The sequence below is a fragment of the Trichoplusia ni genome, chromosome 8 (assembly GCF_003590095.1).
Source record: "Trichoplusia ni isolate ovarian cell line Hi5 chromosome 8, tn1, whole genome shotgun sequence".
NCBI lineage: Eukaryota > Metazoa > Arthropoda > Insecta > Lepidoptera > Noctuidae > Trichoplusia > Trichoplusia ni.
Window position 1 is genome coordinate 15,673,187 of NC_039485.1, and position 20,655 is coordinate 15,693,841.

The 20,655-nt window shown below is 38.3% G+C and overlaps 1 protein-coding gene across 1 annotated transcript; it reads right to left on the reverse strand.

Annotated features, from left to right (window-relative positions):
* Positions 1-388: 388 nt before the first annotated feature.
* Positions 389-12,663, reverse strand: LOC113496682 (cytosolic carboxypeptidase 1-like). Its single transcript, XM_026875985.1, has 7 exons — positions 8,954-12,663; positions 6,344-6,431; positions 5,837-6,001; positions 5,321-5,497; positions 3,182-3,300; positions 2,191-2,232; positions 389-968 (listed from the first exon to the last, which is right to left on the reverse strand). Exons 4-7 carry the CDS (start codon positions 5,495-5,497, stop codon positions 890-892), a joined length of 417 nt encoding a protein of 138 aa, XP_026731786.1. The 5' UTR covers positions 5,837-6,001; positions 6,344-6,431; positions 8,954-12,663; the 3' UTR covers positions 389-889.
* Between the last annotated feature and the right edge of the window lie 7,992 nt (positions 12,664-20,655).

Below are 20,655 nucleotides of genomic sequence, written 5' to 3' on the forward strand. Positions count from 1 at the left end.
ACGTCTTTTAATTATGCACTTCTAGTTTAAGTGCAGTCAGCCGTTAAAGCAGTCATTCGTGTTGTTATTATTGTCTGTAAGCTGTTATCTGCCTCTGAGTCTAAAACGTACCAGTCTTAAAACAAATTAAATACATGGGCATTGTTAGGCGGGGAGTAACATTGCATCATTTCTAAATCAATTAATTAACATTTAACCACTGTTTTTGTGTAACGTTATTCAAGCTGTGGTATATGTTAAAAAAAACAGAAGGTATAAGTATTTAAATTTCAGAGTAAAATACGGCGCATTCAAGCTACATTTTATCGGATAATAATATAAACAGATTCATAGTTAAAAAATAAGGGTATAATAATAAAATAAGGTAATATAAAACAAACATCATGAAGTGATTTCATAATTTATTTGTAATTGAGATCACAAGCCACTTATAATTTAATTAATATCACATCAAACCAAACTAAACAACCTGTGTGGTCTCCACGGCATAACGATACACGGTCAAATTTTGTACACAACATGATATCTTGGAGCAACACTAAAATGACAACAAAACATTATGTAAAATCGTTACAAAATATGAAGTAAAACTTCTAAATAGCCCACGCTTATGCAATTATATGTTGTCGAGTTCGGCCGATATGTCTAGGGACTTCACAAAACTAGCAAACGTCCATGTCTAGTATACCACTGATTTGTTTATGAACTCCTAATTTTGTAACTATTACTCTTTTTAGACACGCAAGTAGATCTGCTGCCTCGTCACGAACCCTTGGACCTGCACTGCGGACTACACCTAACATTATGACATAAGTTCGTGACACAGACCGCACCTGGCTTTTATTTTCGTAGCAAGCGCTTAGCCTAAGGTTATTATATAAAAAATCTATTAGTCGAAGTCCTCATCAGAGTCTGTCTTCAAAACACTGTCCGAGCCGGAGCCGGGCTCGCTGTCCACCGCGATCTCACTGCGGGCAAAACAAACGGATCAGAAAAACAATACCAACTTACATCTAGTATAAACATCAACATGATTTACAAACAAAGTCCTTTGAAGTTCATATTAGTCGTTAGGGTTAAAAATATCAAGTGCATATATGTTTTTTTAATTCGTAATCCGTCCGGTATCATTTATAAAACCGGATAAGTGAGTGCCCTACGCATATTAATATAGGATTCCGCACCTATATTAGAAGGAAACCATGTTTGTACCAGACTTGACTGTCAACATCTATTAAAAGGATTAGTTCCATCTAATATAATGGCAGTAGTAATCATTGTTCATTGTTTAGTGTTTTTTTGAACAATAATTTACATTTGTTCTTGGGATTCCATAAATACTCTCACATGCTAGGAACGTGTATGATTAAAATTAACTGATTATATATGGTAAAGTCTGTATCAGTCAGTTCTAAATTAGTGTGTAAAAGCGAACAAAATTATGGACATTTGGGATAGTTAACCCTAGCCTTTTTAGCTCTCACCCGATAATTTTGTGCATTCTTTAGTTAGTTAAGAATACCCTTATGACTAACATAAAGCAGGTAGATAGTTGCGAAACTCGTATGTGATTATTATCGCTTCGTATACGAGTTTGTGTATCTCGTTCTCATACCTTGGCTTGTGTAAACAAGCTTTAATAATGCGTTCATGCAATGAGTAGGTACCTCCGTACCTACGTATGTATTCATGATATAAGTTATATCAATTTCATTAGCCGGGCTCATGCCCTTACGTCGTCATATCCACGAGGATATGAAGACCTCATTAGGCGAGATAACTATCAAACAGTTACTTGCCTTATGTAACGTAATGTAATGTTAATTATACCTACGTAATTTAAAGTTGCTTGTTACTATGTCATGCTGTGTAAAGGTATGTCTGAAGTAATTTACACACTAAATAGTAAGATAAATTGCTTAAATCTGATGGTCGAATGTTTCGTGTATAGTTATCTTATTTACCGAGAAATATGTTCGATTGATTTGAGACGATGTAGGGTAAGTAATGATTATGATATCTGGATTCTACCACGTTTTAAGGTAGTATAATTGCAGTTGGGGAAGCGAGAAAGCGCCTTGCATAACGTAAACCAACGTCTCCCTTTTACAACGGTAACGTTTGACTTTAAAACGTGGTGGTGAGTCTCTGGTTAGTTTTATTGTGTGTTCAATTGTTTGACAAACTTGCCTGTCGTTTACTGCATCGTTCAAATATATTTCAACGATATTTCTGTCAAGTAAAGAGTATAAATAGATTAAAAATATATCTGTAGATAGAGTATTAGTTAGGTTTGAAAAGTAGGTGGTTTGAAGGATTTTGTTTCGATGTTCGTCTTCGTCTTGATAATTTAATACCAATATTTTTTTTATGTAATAAAGTAGCTTATATCGTAAAGAGGTAGTAAATAAAACCATTCTAGGACGAGTCGGACTTGCGACACTAAGGGTCCCGTGCAAATAGGCTAAAGAAAATTCAGTTAGGTCGAAACATAGTTTTTGGTCACCCACAATTTATTGCGTTACTTTTGACTTAGGTATTCATTTTTAGTAAAATAGGGTTCCGTTTTTACCCTTTGGGCACGGGACCTTAAAAACTAGTAAGTACGCTATCACGATCAACCGTCGTTCACGCCTTACTAGGTGTAATATGATTGAGAATCGCCTGTCAACATCAATTCACAACTACGACTTGATATTCTCCTCTATTAACTGAATGATATATGTCTTCTTATTTGTAAGTATGGCTATCATACCTTGATCTTTGACAGTCGTTAAGGTTATCAGAATTGCAAGATTCTGAAAACGAGTTTTTAATAAATGATACTGTGCTACACAGTAAGTGGGCTGTGCTGTTCTGTTTCTCTGTATCTCAGTTTTGAGACTGAAAGCCGATATCATGGTTTTTCGTGCTTATCAATTACAATACGTAATATTTTGATATACTATCAACGGTAGGGTTGAGTATAAACTGTAAGTAGTAGCTGAAGAAGTAGTAAGAATATTGCAGTCTCTATAAACCAAGGGTCCTACTACTGCCTTAAAGTATTAACTGTAGGTACCTGTAGGTAGGTAGGTTACAGCGCACTACACGATGTAGTATCGTCTATTTTTTACAGGATGCCGTCATGATTTCGGGTACCTTACCCATAGGTAAAAGATTAGTCTAGTACTGTACATACCCGTTCAGGTCCTTGGTGAGTTGTATATCTACATTTGTCGCGGTGTCGTTAAGGCCATTCAATGCCTCGCAGAAGTCGCTGCCTACGCTCTGCAGATGATGAGTGTTTAAGTGAAAACCCTGGGGACAAAACATTTTGAATGTAACTTAGCTAAAGCATAAAATTGCAAGGCTTATTTAGGCACAGCTGAAATAAAGTGCGAGCTGAAATACATACAAGCGCGGCTTTAGAATCAAAAGTGAAATATGATCGCCGGAAATGTATCGTAATTGGCACGATACTTCGCACCTACTCCAAATAAACTAAGTTTGAGTGGTATAGAGCCTTTCAATATAGTTTTATTCACCTTACAATGTTGCTTCTATTGTTGCGAACTCTGTCGGGTACGTAAAATTTACAGTGCTTAGCTTAAGCTAGTTGCAAACTTACGTTTTACTATTGTGAGTATTTAAGTTATACTTTCATATTCGAAAACAATTTTATGAGAATTTCCTTGAGAAGACCAGAGCTTGCTTCACCATAAAAACCGAACGTTAGGATCCCATGCTTATTATAAAACATTTAACACACAGGATACTTCTTTTTTTTTTGCAATAAATCACACCTAGAATAAATCAAACAGAATTACCATTTATGTAGTCGTCACCATCCTGAATTTGATACTATTTTTAACAGTATTATTCATGCAGGTGTACCTACGTCATATTGTAATGTTACTGCGTGTCACGAATCGTAACCGCTTTATGACCGATAACGTTGAGTCATTCATACTGCATTATCGATAAGTTATTCATTGTTGAGATGTATATCTTAAAATAACTATTGTATGTAGCTCCGTTTATGAATACGAGCTTAACTCGTGTCTAAGCATTTCCTCTGCCTTTGAAAAAAGTGATTGTCTGTTTTGAAAGATACAGGAAGTTTCGGGGACGATATAGAAAATGCAGCTTTATTTGTGTTTTCACTAATCAAATGCCGTTAATTAACTTAAAGAATAAACTATTTCTTAAAGAAGAAAATTAAAAAAAAATGTAGCGTTTGGGTAGTCATATTGTTGCTAAAAATAAAAGAACAATAAAAAAAACTGAAAAAGCAATGCAGTTTCTAAAATATAACTATTTACTACATTTTCAAAGTAAGGTGAATAAAGTTCAAAGTTACTGAACTATTTTGTCGTTTTGCCCCGCAAAACTATAATGAAAACGTCCACCTACTCGTGGGACTCGTGTTTAATCGCGTCAGATCGATGTCATTCATAATATTATTACCACCTGTTTCGATAGCTACGTATCAGTATAATATTGCTATAATCTAAACAATTTGCAATCACCATATCGTTAGGAAACGTTCGCTAGTCACGCCAAGCTCTGGCCGCAAGGATGATTCATTAATAAAACAACGTAGGAATAGCTGTCTTCCCACATAAAGCAGATGGAAGATTTGTAGCGTCTGTAATCCTTATCAGGCGGATCTAGTATCGAGTATGGGATGGACACCGCTAGATGTATTAGCCCATATGTCGAGTAAAGTATCGTTATCATTAATCTGAAGATAAACTGTCATTTCTAATTGGAGTATAAGTGAAGTAAGATGCCTATCATTATTGAGTGCCTGTAAAATTATTTACTATATTTTTTTGATGTATGTATTGTAATTGTAACACTTTGGAATGTGTAAAGAAAATATTGATCGTTGTGCATTCCAATCACATATCAGATTTAATATAAATTCGTAACGATTATTCCATATCTTTTAGGAACTTGAATATCCACTAGTTATATATGCCATATGTTTATAAGTAGGTATCTCATAATAAATAAATGATTGAATATTCATAGGTATATCTATATAGGTATCTATATTGCATCTTGTAAACACGCTGTTCGAATCGTACGAATAAAAAGAGAGCCTTCTGTGTTTCTGTCTATACATCGGAATATGGTATGAACATACAATCAACCGCGATTCTACAAACGATTTGCTTTTTTGTCGAGCATTCATTTGCCGAGAGTCCGAGACGAATACTTAGAGGTATAGAAGTAAAATGTGTTTCTCAATAAAGCTTAGAAAAAGCGAGTCAACTGACAATCTCAAAGAAAAACAAAAAGATAACGTCGAAGACTATTAGTGGGTACTAACCTTAAAAGGTCCTCTGTCGAAGCCACAGAAGGATGCCTCCATGGTATACGATCTTGTGACCCCAAGGTGCCTCCAGATGGTGACCCTTGCGGTGCTCTCTCGCTCCCGCTCGACGCGGAAGGAGCAGGATCCGAGCGCGAATGCCGGTGATATTCGATGCATTAGCGCCGGTAACATCTGCCATGTTAAATTGCGAACGTTTTTGTTATGTTGATACACTGATAGCCCTTTTCCGTCACTTTGCGTAATGTAAAATTGGATAAGGTGCTGCATGCTGAGACGCATGTTAAATTATTAAATAAATCTTTGAAGTGTCTCAAATTTGAATAGTTAGACGTCTTGATTGATGACGCAAATTCCAATGGGACATTGCCCCTTTCATTATGTTATATGTCCTGTACGTAAATATCCTATGTTTAACAAATAAAAATATTCTCATTCTGATTCATTAGCGATGCATATGCAGTTATGTACATGGCTATTATTTAATTGGTTACAAAACAATCGTTAACTTACTAAGTATTTGACGGGCTCATCTGGTACAATCCGGTCGTTGCTGCACCAGCTCTCGGCGCCCGCACAGCCGTAAAAGAAGACATTCTTCTTGCGGGAATGTCCATGGTAGTCGCAGTAAACCAACGGCGGCTTCTTCCAAACCCGCACCAGATATTCTATTAGGCCCTGAAATAAATGCAAAGTTGATTCGTTCCCCTACAAGTTAGCCAAAGGCTACTATTACGTACAATTTGCTAATGACGGTACTCATTATAGTAATTAGTTCCTTATGATAGAGACGACGTTGACGAGCAGCTTTTTATAACCTGGCCATAGTAAGTGCCTTTGAATAAGTGGATTTTTATGACGTTAATGTTTAATATAATAACCTACACTAACAACAATTTTCTTTCTCGGACTGCATCAGCAGGTGCCAGGTGACAAATGAGACGATAAGTATTTGAGAGGCTTTACATACGTGTACGTATTCAGGAAATTATATTCCATTAGCTTCTAACTTTATCTTACCTTCGTATGATAAATAGAAGGATGCAAAACGGGACTCGGTTTACACCACCGTCGATTTAAATCTTCATTAGTCAAGCCGCATCGATGGCTGCAATAAGAAATGACAATTTACAGGACGAGATAACCAGGAAATCGTATGAACGACAAGTTAGCATCGATGGCGCGCCGAGGCATGTCCATTGAATTAAAATTACACGTTCGTGGGTCGAGAGTCAGTCGTTGTCATTTGCCCATCGGACATAAAGGCCGCATCGAATTCGCTCATTTTACAACTTCATACAAACGCTTCAATCTTAGCAGTAACATTACATTAGATGCGGGACACGAACGCACGGATAACTACACTCACATTTATATAAAATTAAAATCGATTCGAGTTCTTAAGGTTTATAGGTAAGACAAAGAGAGCCATAGCGGGGATAGTTTAATATGACAATCTATTAAATTAAATGAAATGGGTGACCACGTAGGAGCTCATGGTGACATGTTGTTCGGTCGGCGCGCACGCGCAGCTGACAGCACGCGCCTCCGCACGGCAATGCTGTCCAAGGAACATATCTCCACGACAACCGTTCCAATGCTTGTGTTATTGGCTAGCACTTTATGCTATCTACACGCATGACAAACATTATGACTTCCGGTTAAGGCATTTTATAATTATGTTTATGGTACTGTAAAAGCTTTTACACCGTTGCTTGCTAGACTCAACGATAAATCTGAGAATTAAGCGATAGCTAAACATTTTTATTGCTTGATGCAAAACCGGTATACAACTTTGATGTTATGTTGAAATGTGTAGGAATCGTAAGTAAGCACGCGAGGTAAAAAATCTTCGAGAGAGCACGACGCAAGTTCAAGTTAATAAAACTTAGTTCCATAAGAGGCCCTAGCAGAACATGAGCTCGGGGTACAAGCGCGCTGAAATTTACCTCATGATTTCTCAGGCCGTACATGTCCCGTGCTGAATAAGGGCTTTCTCCATTGACCGCTAAATAATGAGGTGTTCCTGTACAGGCTGGCGAATTGGAAATCGGCGAAGCAATATCTTAACTGGAGGCTTTCTAGTTACATGTACCAAACTACCCCACGAGATAAAGGTCTTCATTCTTATTTAAATAGAGATGAGATGAGAGATTTATGTTCGTACGGAAAGTTTATTAGTGGCTTTGAAGAAATTACTTTATGAAGTGCCATAAACGTGTGGACAAATACCATGTGTTTGTGACTTGCGTGAGTGATGCTTTAATAGCTTTGTTTCTAAGCATTTCGGTAGTGTTTTTGTCTTCCGACTTGCAGAAATTACAGTACCAACAGATGAAAAAACATTATTGTTCCTCAAAACATCTTCGGCGGCTTAACTAAAGGGTTAACAAAAAGAAACGTTACATTTTGTTCTTTAGTTCGTGATGTGACTAACAATAGAAGTTGAACCGAGAGCTTAAATATAGACGCTCTAGATAGTTGCTGTGAGAAAGTTCGATGATTTTAAATATCAAAAAACGGACAATGAGTTATTCATACGATTTTGTAGTAAACCCCAATTTCTATCGTCTAAGGGCCGATTTTTCAATCGCCAGATAACTTTTATCTGACGAATATGTTTGACGTTTTGACAATTTTTGTATAGAAAATATGTCAAACGGCCATATTTATTCCTCAAATAAAAGTTATCTGACGATTGAAAAATCGGGCGTAAAAAAAATCTATTTTAAGAAATAAATAATATAGCTGCACATATGCTATGTTAACTGTACGGTAAGACGTATTCACCACGCCAAATCCACGGGCCGCGGATTCGATCCTGCGTAGGACAAATATTTGTGATAGACGAATGCTTGTTCTGAAGCTGGGTGTCTTTGTGCCTGTTACTTGAATGTTTGTAAAACCCGCGGCATAAAAATTTGCCTCTTTAGACCGGGATTTGTTTTCAAAGACAAAAAAACTTTTGATCCGCTTGTATCTATTCAAATAGAAGAATTACCTGCTGTTAAGGGTATAAAACTTTAACGATTAACCTTGACAAACGCGGTTTCACTTTATGATTCATAGATCCAGATTGTACCTACATAACCTACAGCTCATAACAAACCACGAGAACCTTAGTACGCAAAATAATGAGCTCCTAAATATTGCAATATTTCTTTGCATGCAATGCAGGACTCCGCAGTCACAGATAACCAGATATACTCGTACCATCTCCTACAAATAAGCGTCGAAGATATTAAACCTTTTCTTTTTGTGCTAGGGGTTAAAAATTTACATCTCGTGTTGGATTCAGATGTCCATTCAGGTCTTTTTGTCCGCTTTGCCTTTCTGTTTTAATTTAAAATGCGGTTTGAATTTAGCTCTTTTAACTCGAACAAAAAGATTATAGAATCCGCTTGATCATTTAATTACATAGCTAGTTTATTTAAACTTGTGAATAAGGTATCAATTGATTTAAATGGACTTAGTTAATTAGTTAAAATGAACATACACCAAGCAGTTTAAATAGTATGATAATAAACAATCAATATGACTTCCGCGAAAAGAAAGCCAAGGCGGGGTCCTTGGCTTTCCCCAGAGGCTGCTAAATGAAAAATCACAAACGTCAATTGTATCATTACTTACAGCTAGATAGACTTAGTACGTACGTCTGCAATCTGCGACTGTTCACTATACTTCTACCGTTATTAAAGGGCAATTCTTATAGAGTACGTGCCTCTGACATAATCGCATTCGCCATGGTACACCAAGGAAAGAATACAAGTAACTGTAATGGTGTTTATAAAACATTATTATGTCATTAAAGCGTCCCTGTGATGTAACACGGAAACTTTATAGTTCTCCGAAACGAATCATTTAATTTTAATATTCACACCTCACATCTTGATAAGTGATAAAAAGTGGAGAGCAAGTAGGCACATCGTATTAAAAAACCTTTCCAGGTAAAGGACACATTTTTATATTCGTATTATGCTTCTGTGCCGTACCTATGTTAGTTAATTTAGCTGGAATTTAATAATTCGTATGATTCAAAGTGGAGATGTTTTGCAATTCTGATTATTCTGTGTTGTGTGCATGGTTGGCGGATATTTTTTCCTGGAGCGGTCGGGCGTTCGTCCAATTAGGAGTGGTTCAGTGGAGTCGCATCATTAGCGGGCGCGGAGGCGGCGCGGGCGCAGCGCGACTCACGCCCGTCCCTGGCAGTGGCCTTCGCTCCACGACCGGTTGCGCATCTTTTACTCTAATCAGGGAAAAAAATAAGCGTCGTCCGCATGCGCGAATGAAAGCGAACAAGCGAGAAGCTGCACCCCGTCTGCCGTGTTTTATGGTGGATTGTTGCGGTACCGGAGCTGCGGAGCAACGAACAGGGATGTCGCATGCCACCACTTAATTACCTCTAACTAAGTTATTTTGTGCCCTGACTAGTTTAAGAGTCTTCATTTAATAAACAAACAAAATAAACCGTAAAACATATTTAATTATTTAGTAAATCATGGAATTAATAGACAAGTTCATCTCGTCTCCTTCGTAATGTAATGAATCTATAGTATAAAGGACTATTTTCGTTGTATTCATATTTGCATTAAAATACAGGCTTGGTTTATGTCGTGTTCTATATATTTGTATGTATTATTAAGTTTATTAAGCAGTAACCCTTTGAGGCGCGTAGTGACGACCGCGGCTGGTTCAAGGGTCCGCCTGCTCATCTATTTATAGCGCGCTGCGCACCGATGCTATCGGACCACGGCAATACTTCGGGCTCGCTCGATCCCTGCCCGCCCTCTATGCACCCTTCGCATATCGTTCAGCCAGTAAAATAGACCAAATAAACACTACCATTTTATATTTATTCCACCTATTTATATCATATGTCCATTGTTTCTGCCTCAGCAGGAATTCATAGCCGACGGCCAATGCCAGTCCTTGGTTCGAGATCGTCGTTATATTTCTCAAATTGCACGTCGTCGATAAATAGGGTTACTTTACGCTTTGTAAATGGACACCTAGAGACAGTAATAATTTAACGTGGGTAGATACCGAAGACTAGGGTTCAGTTTAGATAAGTCGTCAGGCCCACGGCACACGTCACGCTCATCCGTATTCCTAGCGCGGAGGCTGTTTCCTGTGAGCGCACCGAGAGCATGCCTAACCACTGGTTCTCGACTTGTCGATGTCGAGCGCGGGAGCGCGCGTTGCTGCTAGCTCACTTGGAACGTTAGAAAGGAAGCCTGCGTCGAGCGTGCCGCGTTAGGGGACGCGGATGGCTGGGCGGCGAGTGGCGGCGACGCCAGGATTCGCCAGCCATCGTCGGCAACTCTGTATTCGTGGTCGACACCGGACACGGTGCGAGTTATTTACGATAGTCGCGAGACAATCGGCCGGTCGCAGCGCTTATCCGGTGCCACCGCGACAATAACATGACGTGGTTATCTATATTAAATAGCGTTCTATGGAATTAACACACGTGCCTAGCTTGTATTTATAGCCTTGCTGAATCAGTTATCAGGAATGGCAGGTACATCCATTAGATGCGAGAGAACCTTCGTAATTATATTTTAACGACGTTGACGTTTCAATACTAATAGTCTCTTTGTTGTTTGGCAACGGCTCGTGTAACGGTGTCATGATAATTGATTTTATTTGCCAGGAATTCGCGGAAACAGAGCATTTCATCACTGGGCGGTTCAATGACACGGTACTTTTCTCCAGCGACAATCCTCTGTGTTGGAATGCAGCCACCATTAGCCAAGATGCACTCTCGCGAGGGTATTTATTATTTTCACAGCTCTGATTAAGGTCAAATATGTTTTAAGTGGCCTACATAGGTGTTTTAACTGCAAACGTTTAAAAATGTGAATTCCAAATGTTTTTGTTTCGTGTTATGTTTATGGAAATATAATTAATTCCCGTTCCACGTGCTCGGGTGTGAATCGTGTCTCGGTGGCGACAATGATGTATTTGATAAGCCCACATGCAGGGGCACCACCCCACCAGGGCACCACTCGGCGCTTCCGCACACCGATTCGCTCCTATTGATTTAGAAGCCGCGAGTGTGATCAGTTTGACGTGCCTCACGACTATTGCTGATATTCTCGAATAAAATAAACAACTCTTGTACGAAGCTAGTTATTCCTTTGTAGGAAGTAACGACCAAGAGAAGCATTACGATCCAACATAATATATATTCACATTTGTGAAACACTTGAGTGATTGTTCTGTTATGATATATGCACGATTTATTCAGAAAGCATAAGTATGACGCGTATTTAAATGTGTTCACTCGGTTCATCAGCTACGCAGTCATCTGTGTTATTAATTGGAAAACTTCATTTATTTACTAAAACCATCTCTGGAATATGTGGAGGAGCAAATTGTGAAGACAAGATTGATAAATAAACTCAAGTTAATACTTCTTCTGGTGCTAAGCGGATTGACGGGACTGACGACGCATATCCTGATTTTCCAATCCTTTTTTAATCGAGTCTTGCGTTCAATCAAGAATTGGAATGAGGCTTTGAATTATTAAATTGTAATACCGTTAAGTTGTGACAGGTCGTGATTACTGCACGGTGACTCATTATTACCTTCAGTTAAATGTTACAATTTGCTTAAGTAAACTCTCTTTGGTTTCTCGCCTCTTTTATCTAAAGTCCAGACCAGTATGCAATTAATACGTGTTCTATCAATTCAGATGTAGAACTGTGGACTGAATATATTAGGAGTAGCCTCTCTAATTAAGGTATTTCCGAGGTGATAACTTGTTTTATATACGAGTATGTACAACGTATTAAGTCCCGTAAACTGTTTATGTAAACCGAACTTGTTTTGAAAAAATCGAGAATTTTCTAACGTAGTTTTTGCACATTCCGTGATTCAAGATTGGGTATGAGTTTCTATGTAATATTTAATTACACGAGATTTTTTTATTGTTTGCGTAGTAGTTTGAGAGTTACATGTCCGTTGGTTGTGACAGAAATATTTACCTATCTTACGTTAGCAAAATTACAAGAACTCGTAAACACATAAAAGTTAAGGGCTTTTGAAAAATGCAAGCAACGTTTATGATAACAATTTGCTAGTGGTATGTGGAGAGGTCGCCGTGATGAGCAGAAGTAGTCGGTAGGCGAGTGCCACGGAGTGCACGACATAAGAGTGCATTATTTACATAATAGCAACAACTGGGCGGCCTTGGCGCATCGCAGCCTGCTATAAATTCTCCTCTTCCAGTTCGCGTTGTTCAGCTTATCGCATTATATCAGTATCAACTCAGAACGTGCATCGTAATACTCGTAATGATTCATTACGGTTGTGCACAGCTACGTTTGGAAGACAGTTCGAGTTGAATGATGACGGCGATGACTCGTCGAGGGTGTCGTTGACTCCGGCTCATCCGTCTATTACAATGATGCAAGACGCAGAGCGTGAACTATTCGCACGAGATCGGCGTTCTTTGTTAGCGGAGCGGCTGCGGCTGCGGCTGTGCGGCGGCTGAGCGGCGGCGGCGTGGCGGCGGCGCGGCGTCGCCCCGCGCTGGCGGGCTGAGGGTTGGTCGCCGGCCGGCATCGCAGGTACGGTGCGTACATTGCCCGCGGCGGGCGGCGGCGACCGCGTGCGCAGCATTTAGCGCCCGCGCGCGACCCGCTATTATGAGCCTCGCACTCGTAATTCATTAGCTGACTCCGCTCGCCTCGTATTATTTATGACCGCTTAGGTTTTGTACGCGAATACTTTCCTTGTAGGCAGTTTCAAAGTTGTAGGTACTCCCTTAATGGCAACACGAGGCAGGAATAATAATGACATCTGAATAGAATATCCGAGGGTCAAGGATTTGCATGATACAATGTTCTTTTCACAGCTCTTTTTCATAGTTTACTGCGCTGAGCGCTTGTGATTTATGGCACGTCAAGCACATGTTTGTGTGCCGGTTTAGGTTCATAAAATAGGTCCAAGTGCCTATTTGAACTACGTATTTGAAGCTGTCATCTCCGAAAAATAAAAAATCAGAACAATACTTCTGAGTGCCTATAAAAACTCTGTGATGAGTATACAATTATGTTATTGCATGTACGTACCTACATAAACAACTTCTTTACAATCTTCTGAACACTAGTCAAAGCGTTAAAGGTTACCAAAGCTATGACTGCAGAAACGACGGGTTGTGTGATATTTCGCATCTTCATGAAGAAAGTTTCAGAAGATATTATATATGAGCAATTTCATTTGATTTTTGAGTAGAAATTCAACGTTCGGTTTTTAAACAAGAAAAAAAATGCAGATCGGATACTTTTAAAGTTAAAATAAAACAGTATGCATAATGGCGTGTATAAAATAGTGTGCGATTATTTAGCGGGTCACGCAGTGGTTAAGACAGAACTGACGAGCGGTGAGGTGTCGGCCAATCTCGGCCAGTTTCCCGGAAGGTTTCAGGATTATGTTTTAATTGCCGGGTGCTGATGCCTGTATCCTTGAATAATAACTCAAGGTGACTCGGCTGACGCATATTAATCGCGGATAGACGTGTATAGCGTTACTGGTAGAAACATCAGTTTTAGGAATTGGAAACGAGATTTCGATGGCGTGCAATTGGGGAGGCCTATGTACCTATGACGATGATGATGATGAACCACAATTTTTTAAAGACGATTTGAATTCATATCCATCAAAACTGCCACAAAGTTACACCAGTCGTAGAGTACATTAAATGTAATGAAAGATACGGTGGTAAGGTAAATGTATGTTGCTGGTGTGAGTGCAATCCCGAGGGAATCCGGAAGCGAAATGCAGGTAACACTAATTGTACAATTGTGCTTTAGATACGCCGCGCGCCACCAAGCCGCCACCGAGCGATGTGAACCGTGATACACTATGAATCCCCCACAACCACTATTTGCGATGTAATAGTAACGGATCAGCTCCAGTCTTCATTAGAGAACGTAATCCCAGCGAACTTTTAATCGGTATGCAGTTTAATTTCTAATAATTTCCTGATTTTCACTAGAAGATAAGTAGTATCTGAGTAAGTTAGTTAATGATACTGTATGTACAGTGCAGTAGATACGGGTAGAGCTATGATTAGCTTCGTTCATTGATTTATATTACCTGGCGGTTCAATCCAGTGTCCGTCCGGTTGTACCGATGCTTGAGCAAACAGTTCCCACTATACGGGTTGATCTAGTGTCAATATTTTGTGAGTCAACAAGATAACAAGAACGGCACTGGTCGCTAAACACGAACCTTCAAACAAAACACTTAGGATATAAAATACATAAAATATTTTTTCAAATTATTCAATTAACAGGGAATGTGATTCTTATTGCTCTTGTTATAAGGACTATAGCGGGATATCATGTGGTGCTATTCGGTCGTGAGAAAGCAGTGATCGGCGCCGCAGATGAGCCATGAGATTGGTTTTACGATATTTCAAAATCACGTTCATAACCTTGAACCTTTGGGAAGGAAATCACACGTCAAACACTACAATAATTACGATAACACCTGCTATTTTATGTTTTCTGCAGTATATTGAAAATTATTGTATATGTCGTGCAGTTACAGGAGAAAAACACACAATGTTAGAGATACAATAGTGTGTATGAAAAAAATAACTAAATAGTTATGAACCAACACAGATGAAATCAATGGTATTTTAATATTATGTTTCAAAATGTTAGATAGCGATAAACAATAATGACATCCTGATCCTACTTCTTCATAAGACAGTACAGTCAGCAATAAAAGTCGGTTCATACAATCCTTGTACCTACAAAGTGATTGAATTTTTCAATTTTTCATTTAATGCTCCAATTGTCTACTTAAAAAAGGTAACCATCTTTTTATAAAAGACCACCACCTTTAGTGAATGATTAATTATTTATGGAATATTAATTGGTAATCTTTTATAATTGTTAAACATTTTGCGTTTAGTCGCATTTCAGTTTAAAAATAAAATACTCGTAAAGATTGTTAACCTTTTTGAGTATCATATAAATGGAGTACGTACCTACTAATAGTTTTTACAAATACTAGATATTAGGCCGTTAACAAATAGCACAGCAATAAATCATTAAGTTGAATTGCGTATAACAGTCGTTTGAAAACTGTCTTCTGTTGCTGATGGTACCGAAACCAAAAAGATGCCTCTAGATATTTAATGATAATTATGTACATTGTAATTAATTCTCAATCCTGTGTTAACTTAGTAATTAAGTACAGGTTTCAATATGGTTATATGAAATCTATTAGCTAGGTATTTTACAGCGCATTAGCTTCTACTTTGTATTTTATTTTCCATTTCTTATAAATCATGTTAATATTAGATCGTATTAAGAACTGATAGATAAAAAATAATATTTTAAATTAAATGACTTCCACACTAAATTATTCTCGTGTCGCGGGGGTTTTCACAAATTCATGTCACATGCACAAAGAGACGCAGATCCATGACAAACACTTGTGAATCTTACAAATACTTGTCCAATCGGTGACTCGAACCCGCGACACGCCCGTCCGCTGTGGGTTTGGCGTGATGACCCACACAACTTGGTTAGTTTGCGATCATTATGACCAAAAATAGATAATATAGCTTTTTTTTCAATCTTTCGTGTAAGTAGCAGCTGTTCATCTATCTACCTATCTAATATAGATGTTATTTTATATATATATAAATGTATATACAATAAAATCAAATATCAATCAGCTGGAGGTTATTGAGAAAGTAAGCTTAAACCGCAATAATGGGAGTCGACTAGTTTTCTTTTCTATTTTTAAACACAAAATCGATATTATCTAAATGTTCGAAAGACTGCGTTCTATTTCAAAAATATTCGACACAATTTATTTAAAAATCAGGACAAAACATAACTATTAAAAAATCTTTCCACGAGACAGATGTAAACAAAAAACAAAAGCATCACACGATAGCATATGAAATGTAAAAACTAAGAATACACTTAAAGATGTTTGCGAAAAGAATACTAAAATGGGATGATAAAAATAATAGCCGTAAAACTTAAGATGGGTAAATAGCGCTAAAGAGTGGAATCTGAGTTGTCCTCTGAAATAAGCGCGACTTTATACGTTAAATAATAATCGGTTCGGCTAAAAATAAAAAGGATATGGCGCAAGAAGCATATAATGACCACGGTCCTAGGCATGGAGCATAGGCAAGTAAAAGGAAGAGGCACCACGTACAAGTGTAAACTAATATGAAACAAGGTGGGTATTTTATATTCAGAACGTAAGTTATTAACTTAAAATACGGTGTAAGATAGGTAGTCTGTCTACGTAATTATAGGTCAACGGAATCATAGCGCGATCAAAGGGAATATAAATGTAAAAGTTTACACGATACCTCGATAGATGGCGTTGGAATCGATTTAGATCGCGCTATGGTTTCGTTACACGGGATATTATAAATGTCGGAGAATTAATTTTTTTGTTGTGAGCAGCAAGCACTGTGGTTTACTATATATATACGCGCTTAATATTAGTTTCCAAGTGTTTTAATTATCCACCCTCTCCAAGTCGACCTTCGTTCATGGTCCTTCGGAGCGGATTGGTCGGGAGTGTTGTGGCGGGTTCCAGAGGTGGTAGAATCTACCATCCTACGCTTCGATACTGGGCAGCGGGTTGCTGTCCAGATCAGCCTTCAGTGGGTACCAGGTGAGAGGTGCCAGGAGCTGGAGGTGGAAGACCGGTTGGTGCAGGGAGGATCCAGTGGAGCTGAAAGCACAACTGGTGATAGCAGCAACCGGAGGGCGAAGCGAGGGAGGCAAGCAGGAAGGTGAACGCCGTAGCACAGAGGGCGCCACCGTATCAGTGTCAGTGAGTGTATGGTGAAAAAACCGTGAGTACTTTCAACAATAGTAATTTGGACTTGTAATAGTTTTTAAGAAAAAAGTGGTTGGGACGGGGAACCTATGCCCGATTTGGTATAGAAAATTGAACTCAAAAAGACTTGTAAAATTTTCGGGAATTTAAGTTTGTGTTCGGATCAAGTGCGAGAAGAATATAACTACTTAGACATTAAGTTTAGCGTATTAGTTGTGTTATTTGTGCTGTAGTATTAGATTTATTGTTGTGTTTTTTGTCTTATTTGTGTTTGTGTCTACGTCTAATATTGTATTTATAAAATGGATTCGTTAGTGGATATCCAAGAAGACGTAAAAGTCAAAATTAATAAGGCTATGATTAGCTTTAAAAAATGCCCAAAAGATCTACTTACTGTATCGTACATTGAAACACGCTTAGAGAGTTTAGAACAACTATGGCAACTTTTCTATAATACTCATGTTAAAATAATAAGCGAAGTTAAAAAATCTGAATTATCCAGCTCTATTTACCATAAAGATTGTGTTTACGATGAAGTAGAGAATTATATGTGCAATTCAAAAGTACTCTGAAAGAGATTCTAAGAAAAAATAAATGTGTATCTAGTAATGATAGTAGCCCGGGTCTTAGTAGTAGTTGTAAAGAAGAAAATAATTTTCGGTTGCCGGAGGTTAAAATACCAATGTTTCTGGTAAATATCAGGAGTGGTTGACCTTTAGAGATTTGTTTTTGGGGTTAATTCATAAAAATAATAAATTGAATGATGCTCAGAAATTATATTATTTGAAAGGGTATTTAACTGGGGAGGCGGAACTCTTATTAAGGAATGTACAGGTGACCGCAGATAATTATAGTACTAGTTGGACAAAACTAGAGTCCATGTACAATAATAAAAGATTTTTGGCAAACGGGATAGTTAAAACTTTATTTAATCAAAAGGCCATAATTGAAGAGTCCGCAACGGATATTAAAAAGCTTCTGAATACCACAACTGATTGTTTAGAATCAATAAAAAATTTAGATATAGATCTTGCCTCAACTTTGATTATACATATTATCACTGAGAAGCTTGATAAGGTAACTAGAAGGGCATGGGAGTTGAAGGTAGCATCTGATCCTAATGACAACCTTCCTACTTTCGAGGAACTGAAAGAATTCCTCGTTAACCGTTTTAGGGCTTTAGAGAATTTAGGAACGAAAGAAGAGAGGGTCCCAAAGACTACACGGGTCTTACACGTAGTTAACGATAAAAGGGTATCTTGTGCCTTTTGTGCAGGTGAGCACAAAATAAGTTCATGTCCAAAATTTATTAAGGAAAGTACGGAATCTCGGAGGAACTTTGTTCTAAAGAACAGATTATGTTTTATCTGCCTGCTTAGCAACCACTCTGTTAGGTATTGTAAAAACACTCTCAGGTGCCAGGTGTGCAAAAGACGCCACCATTCATTGTTACACCAACAAGGTGTTGTAGGGTCGGAAATTGGTGAAGGTGGTAGTGCTGCTCGCGCGGAAACCTCATCGGGAATTTACGAGGGAAATAAGGACGCTTGTAAAGCGAAAGAATCGGGAACACAGGTAGTCTCATGTCTCGCGACGGGAAACAGTAAAACTGTCTTATTAGCAACAGCTTTAGTAAAGGCTGAGTCGAGGAATGGGACTTATTATACGGCAAGGGCGTTATTGGATCAGGGATCACAGGGTTCTTTTGTTACGGAATCTCTGGTTCAATATCTAGGTTTAAAGAAAAAGCCATCAAGGCACACTGTGTCAGGTGTAGGGGGTGAAAGCTTAACGTCTAAGTATACGGTTGATATTAATTTGAGGTCAAGAATAGACCCAAATTTCCAAATAAAGGTAAATGTTTACGTCTTGAAGTCAGTCACTGCCCTTCTCCCAGGTACGAAAGTAGCTAGGATAGAGTGGGTAGACTTGACCGATAATGAATTGGCTGACCCTGAATACCACAGACCCAATAAAATTGACATTTTATTGGGTGCTGAGGTTTACAGTCAAATTATCCAGGAGGGAATTAAAAGAAATCTAAATGGAAATTTATTAGCGCAAGATACCACCTTTGGGTGGATATTATCGGGAGCTTGTGCAGTCGATCCTGAGTCTATTTTTCATTCACACATTACCGTGATGCACTCCAGTGTCCAGGATGATGAATTGTTGAGGAAATTCTGGGAATTAGAAGAACCATCTGGAACAAAAAGGATGCTCACGGAGGAAGAAATCAAATGTGAAGAACTATTCAAGACAACGACGACAAGGAATAAGGACGGCAGATATGTCGTAAAGTTGCCGGTACGGGATACAAACCTGGTCGATCAAGGCGTTGAATCCAAGGGGATCGCTGAAAAAAGACTGAAAGGGTTAGAAGTAAGGTTAGCGAGAAATGATAAATTAAAGGTTGAGTACGCTAAGGTGATACAAGAATATTTAAGTCTCAATCACATGGTAGAAGTATCAGATAGGGATAGTATAAGGGGAGTTTACTTACCTCATCACGCTGTAGTCCGTGAGGATAGAGAAACAACAAAGGTGCGTGTTGTATTTGATGCTTCCTGTAAGTACAATAACGGGCGGTCACTGAACGATGATTTAATGGTTGGCCCAGCTTTACAAGACGATCTTCGTCATATCATTATGCGCTGGAGAGTACATCGAATTTGTATAGTGGCTGATATAGTGAAAATGTACCGACAAGTTTTAGTTAATAGGCAAGATACTCCATTACAACGAATACTTTGGCGGGATGATCCTGAAAAGGAAATAAAGGCTTATGAATTGATAACGGTTACCTTCGGTACAGCCTCGGCACCATACTTAGCTGTGAAGGCTCTTCAACAGCTTGCAGCTGATGAATGCGGGGACAATTTAGATCTGGCCAAAATAATAGTAAGCGATTTCTATATGGATGATTTAATGTCAGGAGCTGAAACTGAAGAAGATGCATTTAAAATTTATACGGATATAACCAAAATTCTAGGTAAAGGCGGATTTGAATTACAAAAATGGAAAAGCAATTGTCAAGGATTATTAAATAAAATTAGAGATGGAAATGATGAAGCGTTACAGATTAAAATAGACGAATTAATAAAAATCTTAGGACTTACCTGGAATGCGCGCGACGATTGCTTCCAATACTCCCTGGAGCTTAAGCCAATAGCTGGACCTGTAACTAAAATAAAAATTATTGCACGATTGTTTGATCCACTGGGGTGGTTAGCACCAAGTAAATAGTAGCAAAAACATTAATTCAAAAAATGTGGTTAGCAGGGCTGCAGTGGGATGAAGAAGTTCCAAAGAATTTATTAAAAGAATGGGTTACTTACCGTGAAAACTTAGCTTCTTTAGTTGATATAAAAGTGCCACGTTGGTTGAACACGGGAAAGAAAGTAAAACAAGAATTATACGGGTTTTCAGGTGCTTCTAAGTTAGCATACGCGGCGGTTGTATACCTTAGAGTAGTTGATGATATGGGTTAACACGTG

Excerpts from the sequence above, each read along its gene's own strand:
- LOC113496682 (XM_026875985.1), bottom strand. The coding sequence starts at position 5,497 with ATGTTACCGGCGCTAATGCATCGAATATCACCGGCATTCGCGCTCGGA. Across the intron at positions 2,233-3,181 it reads CTCACCAAGGACCTGAACGG|AAATATCGTTGAAATATATT; the intron begins GTATGTACAGTA and ends TTTACTTGACAG. Across the intron at positions 969-2,190 it reads AACGATGCAGTAAACGACAG|TGAGATCGCGGTGGACAGCG; the intron begins GCAAGTTTGTCA and ends TTTTGCCCGCAG.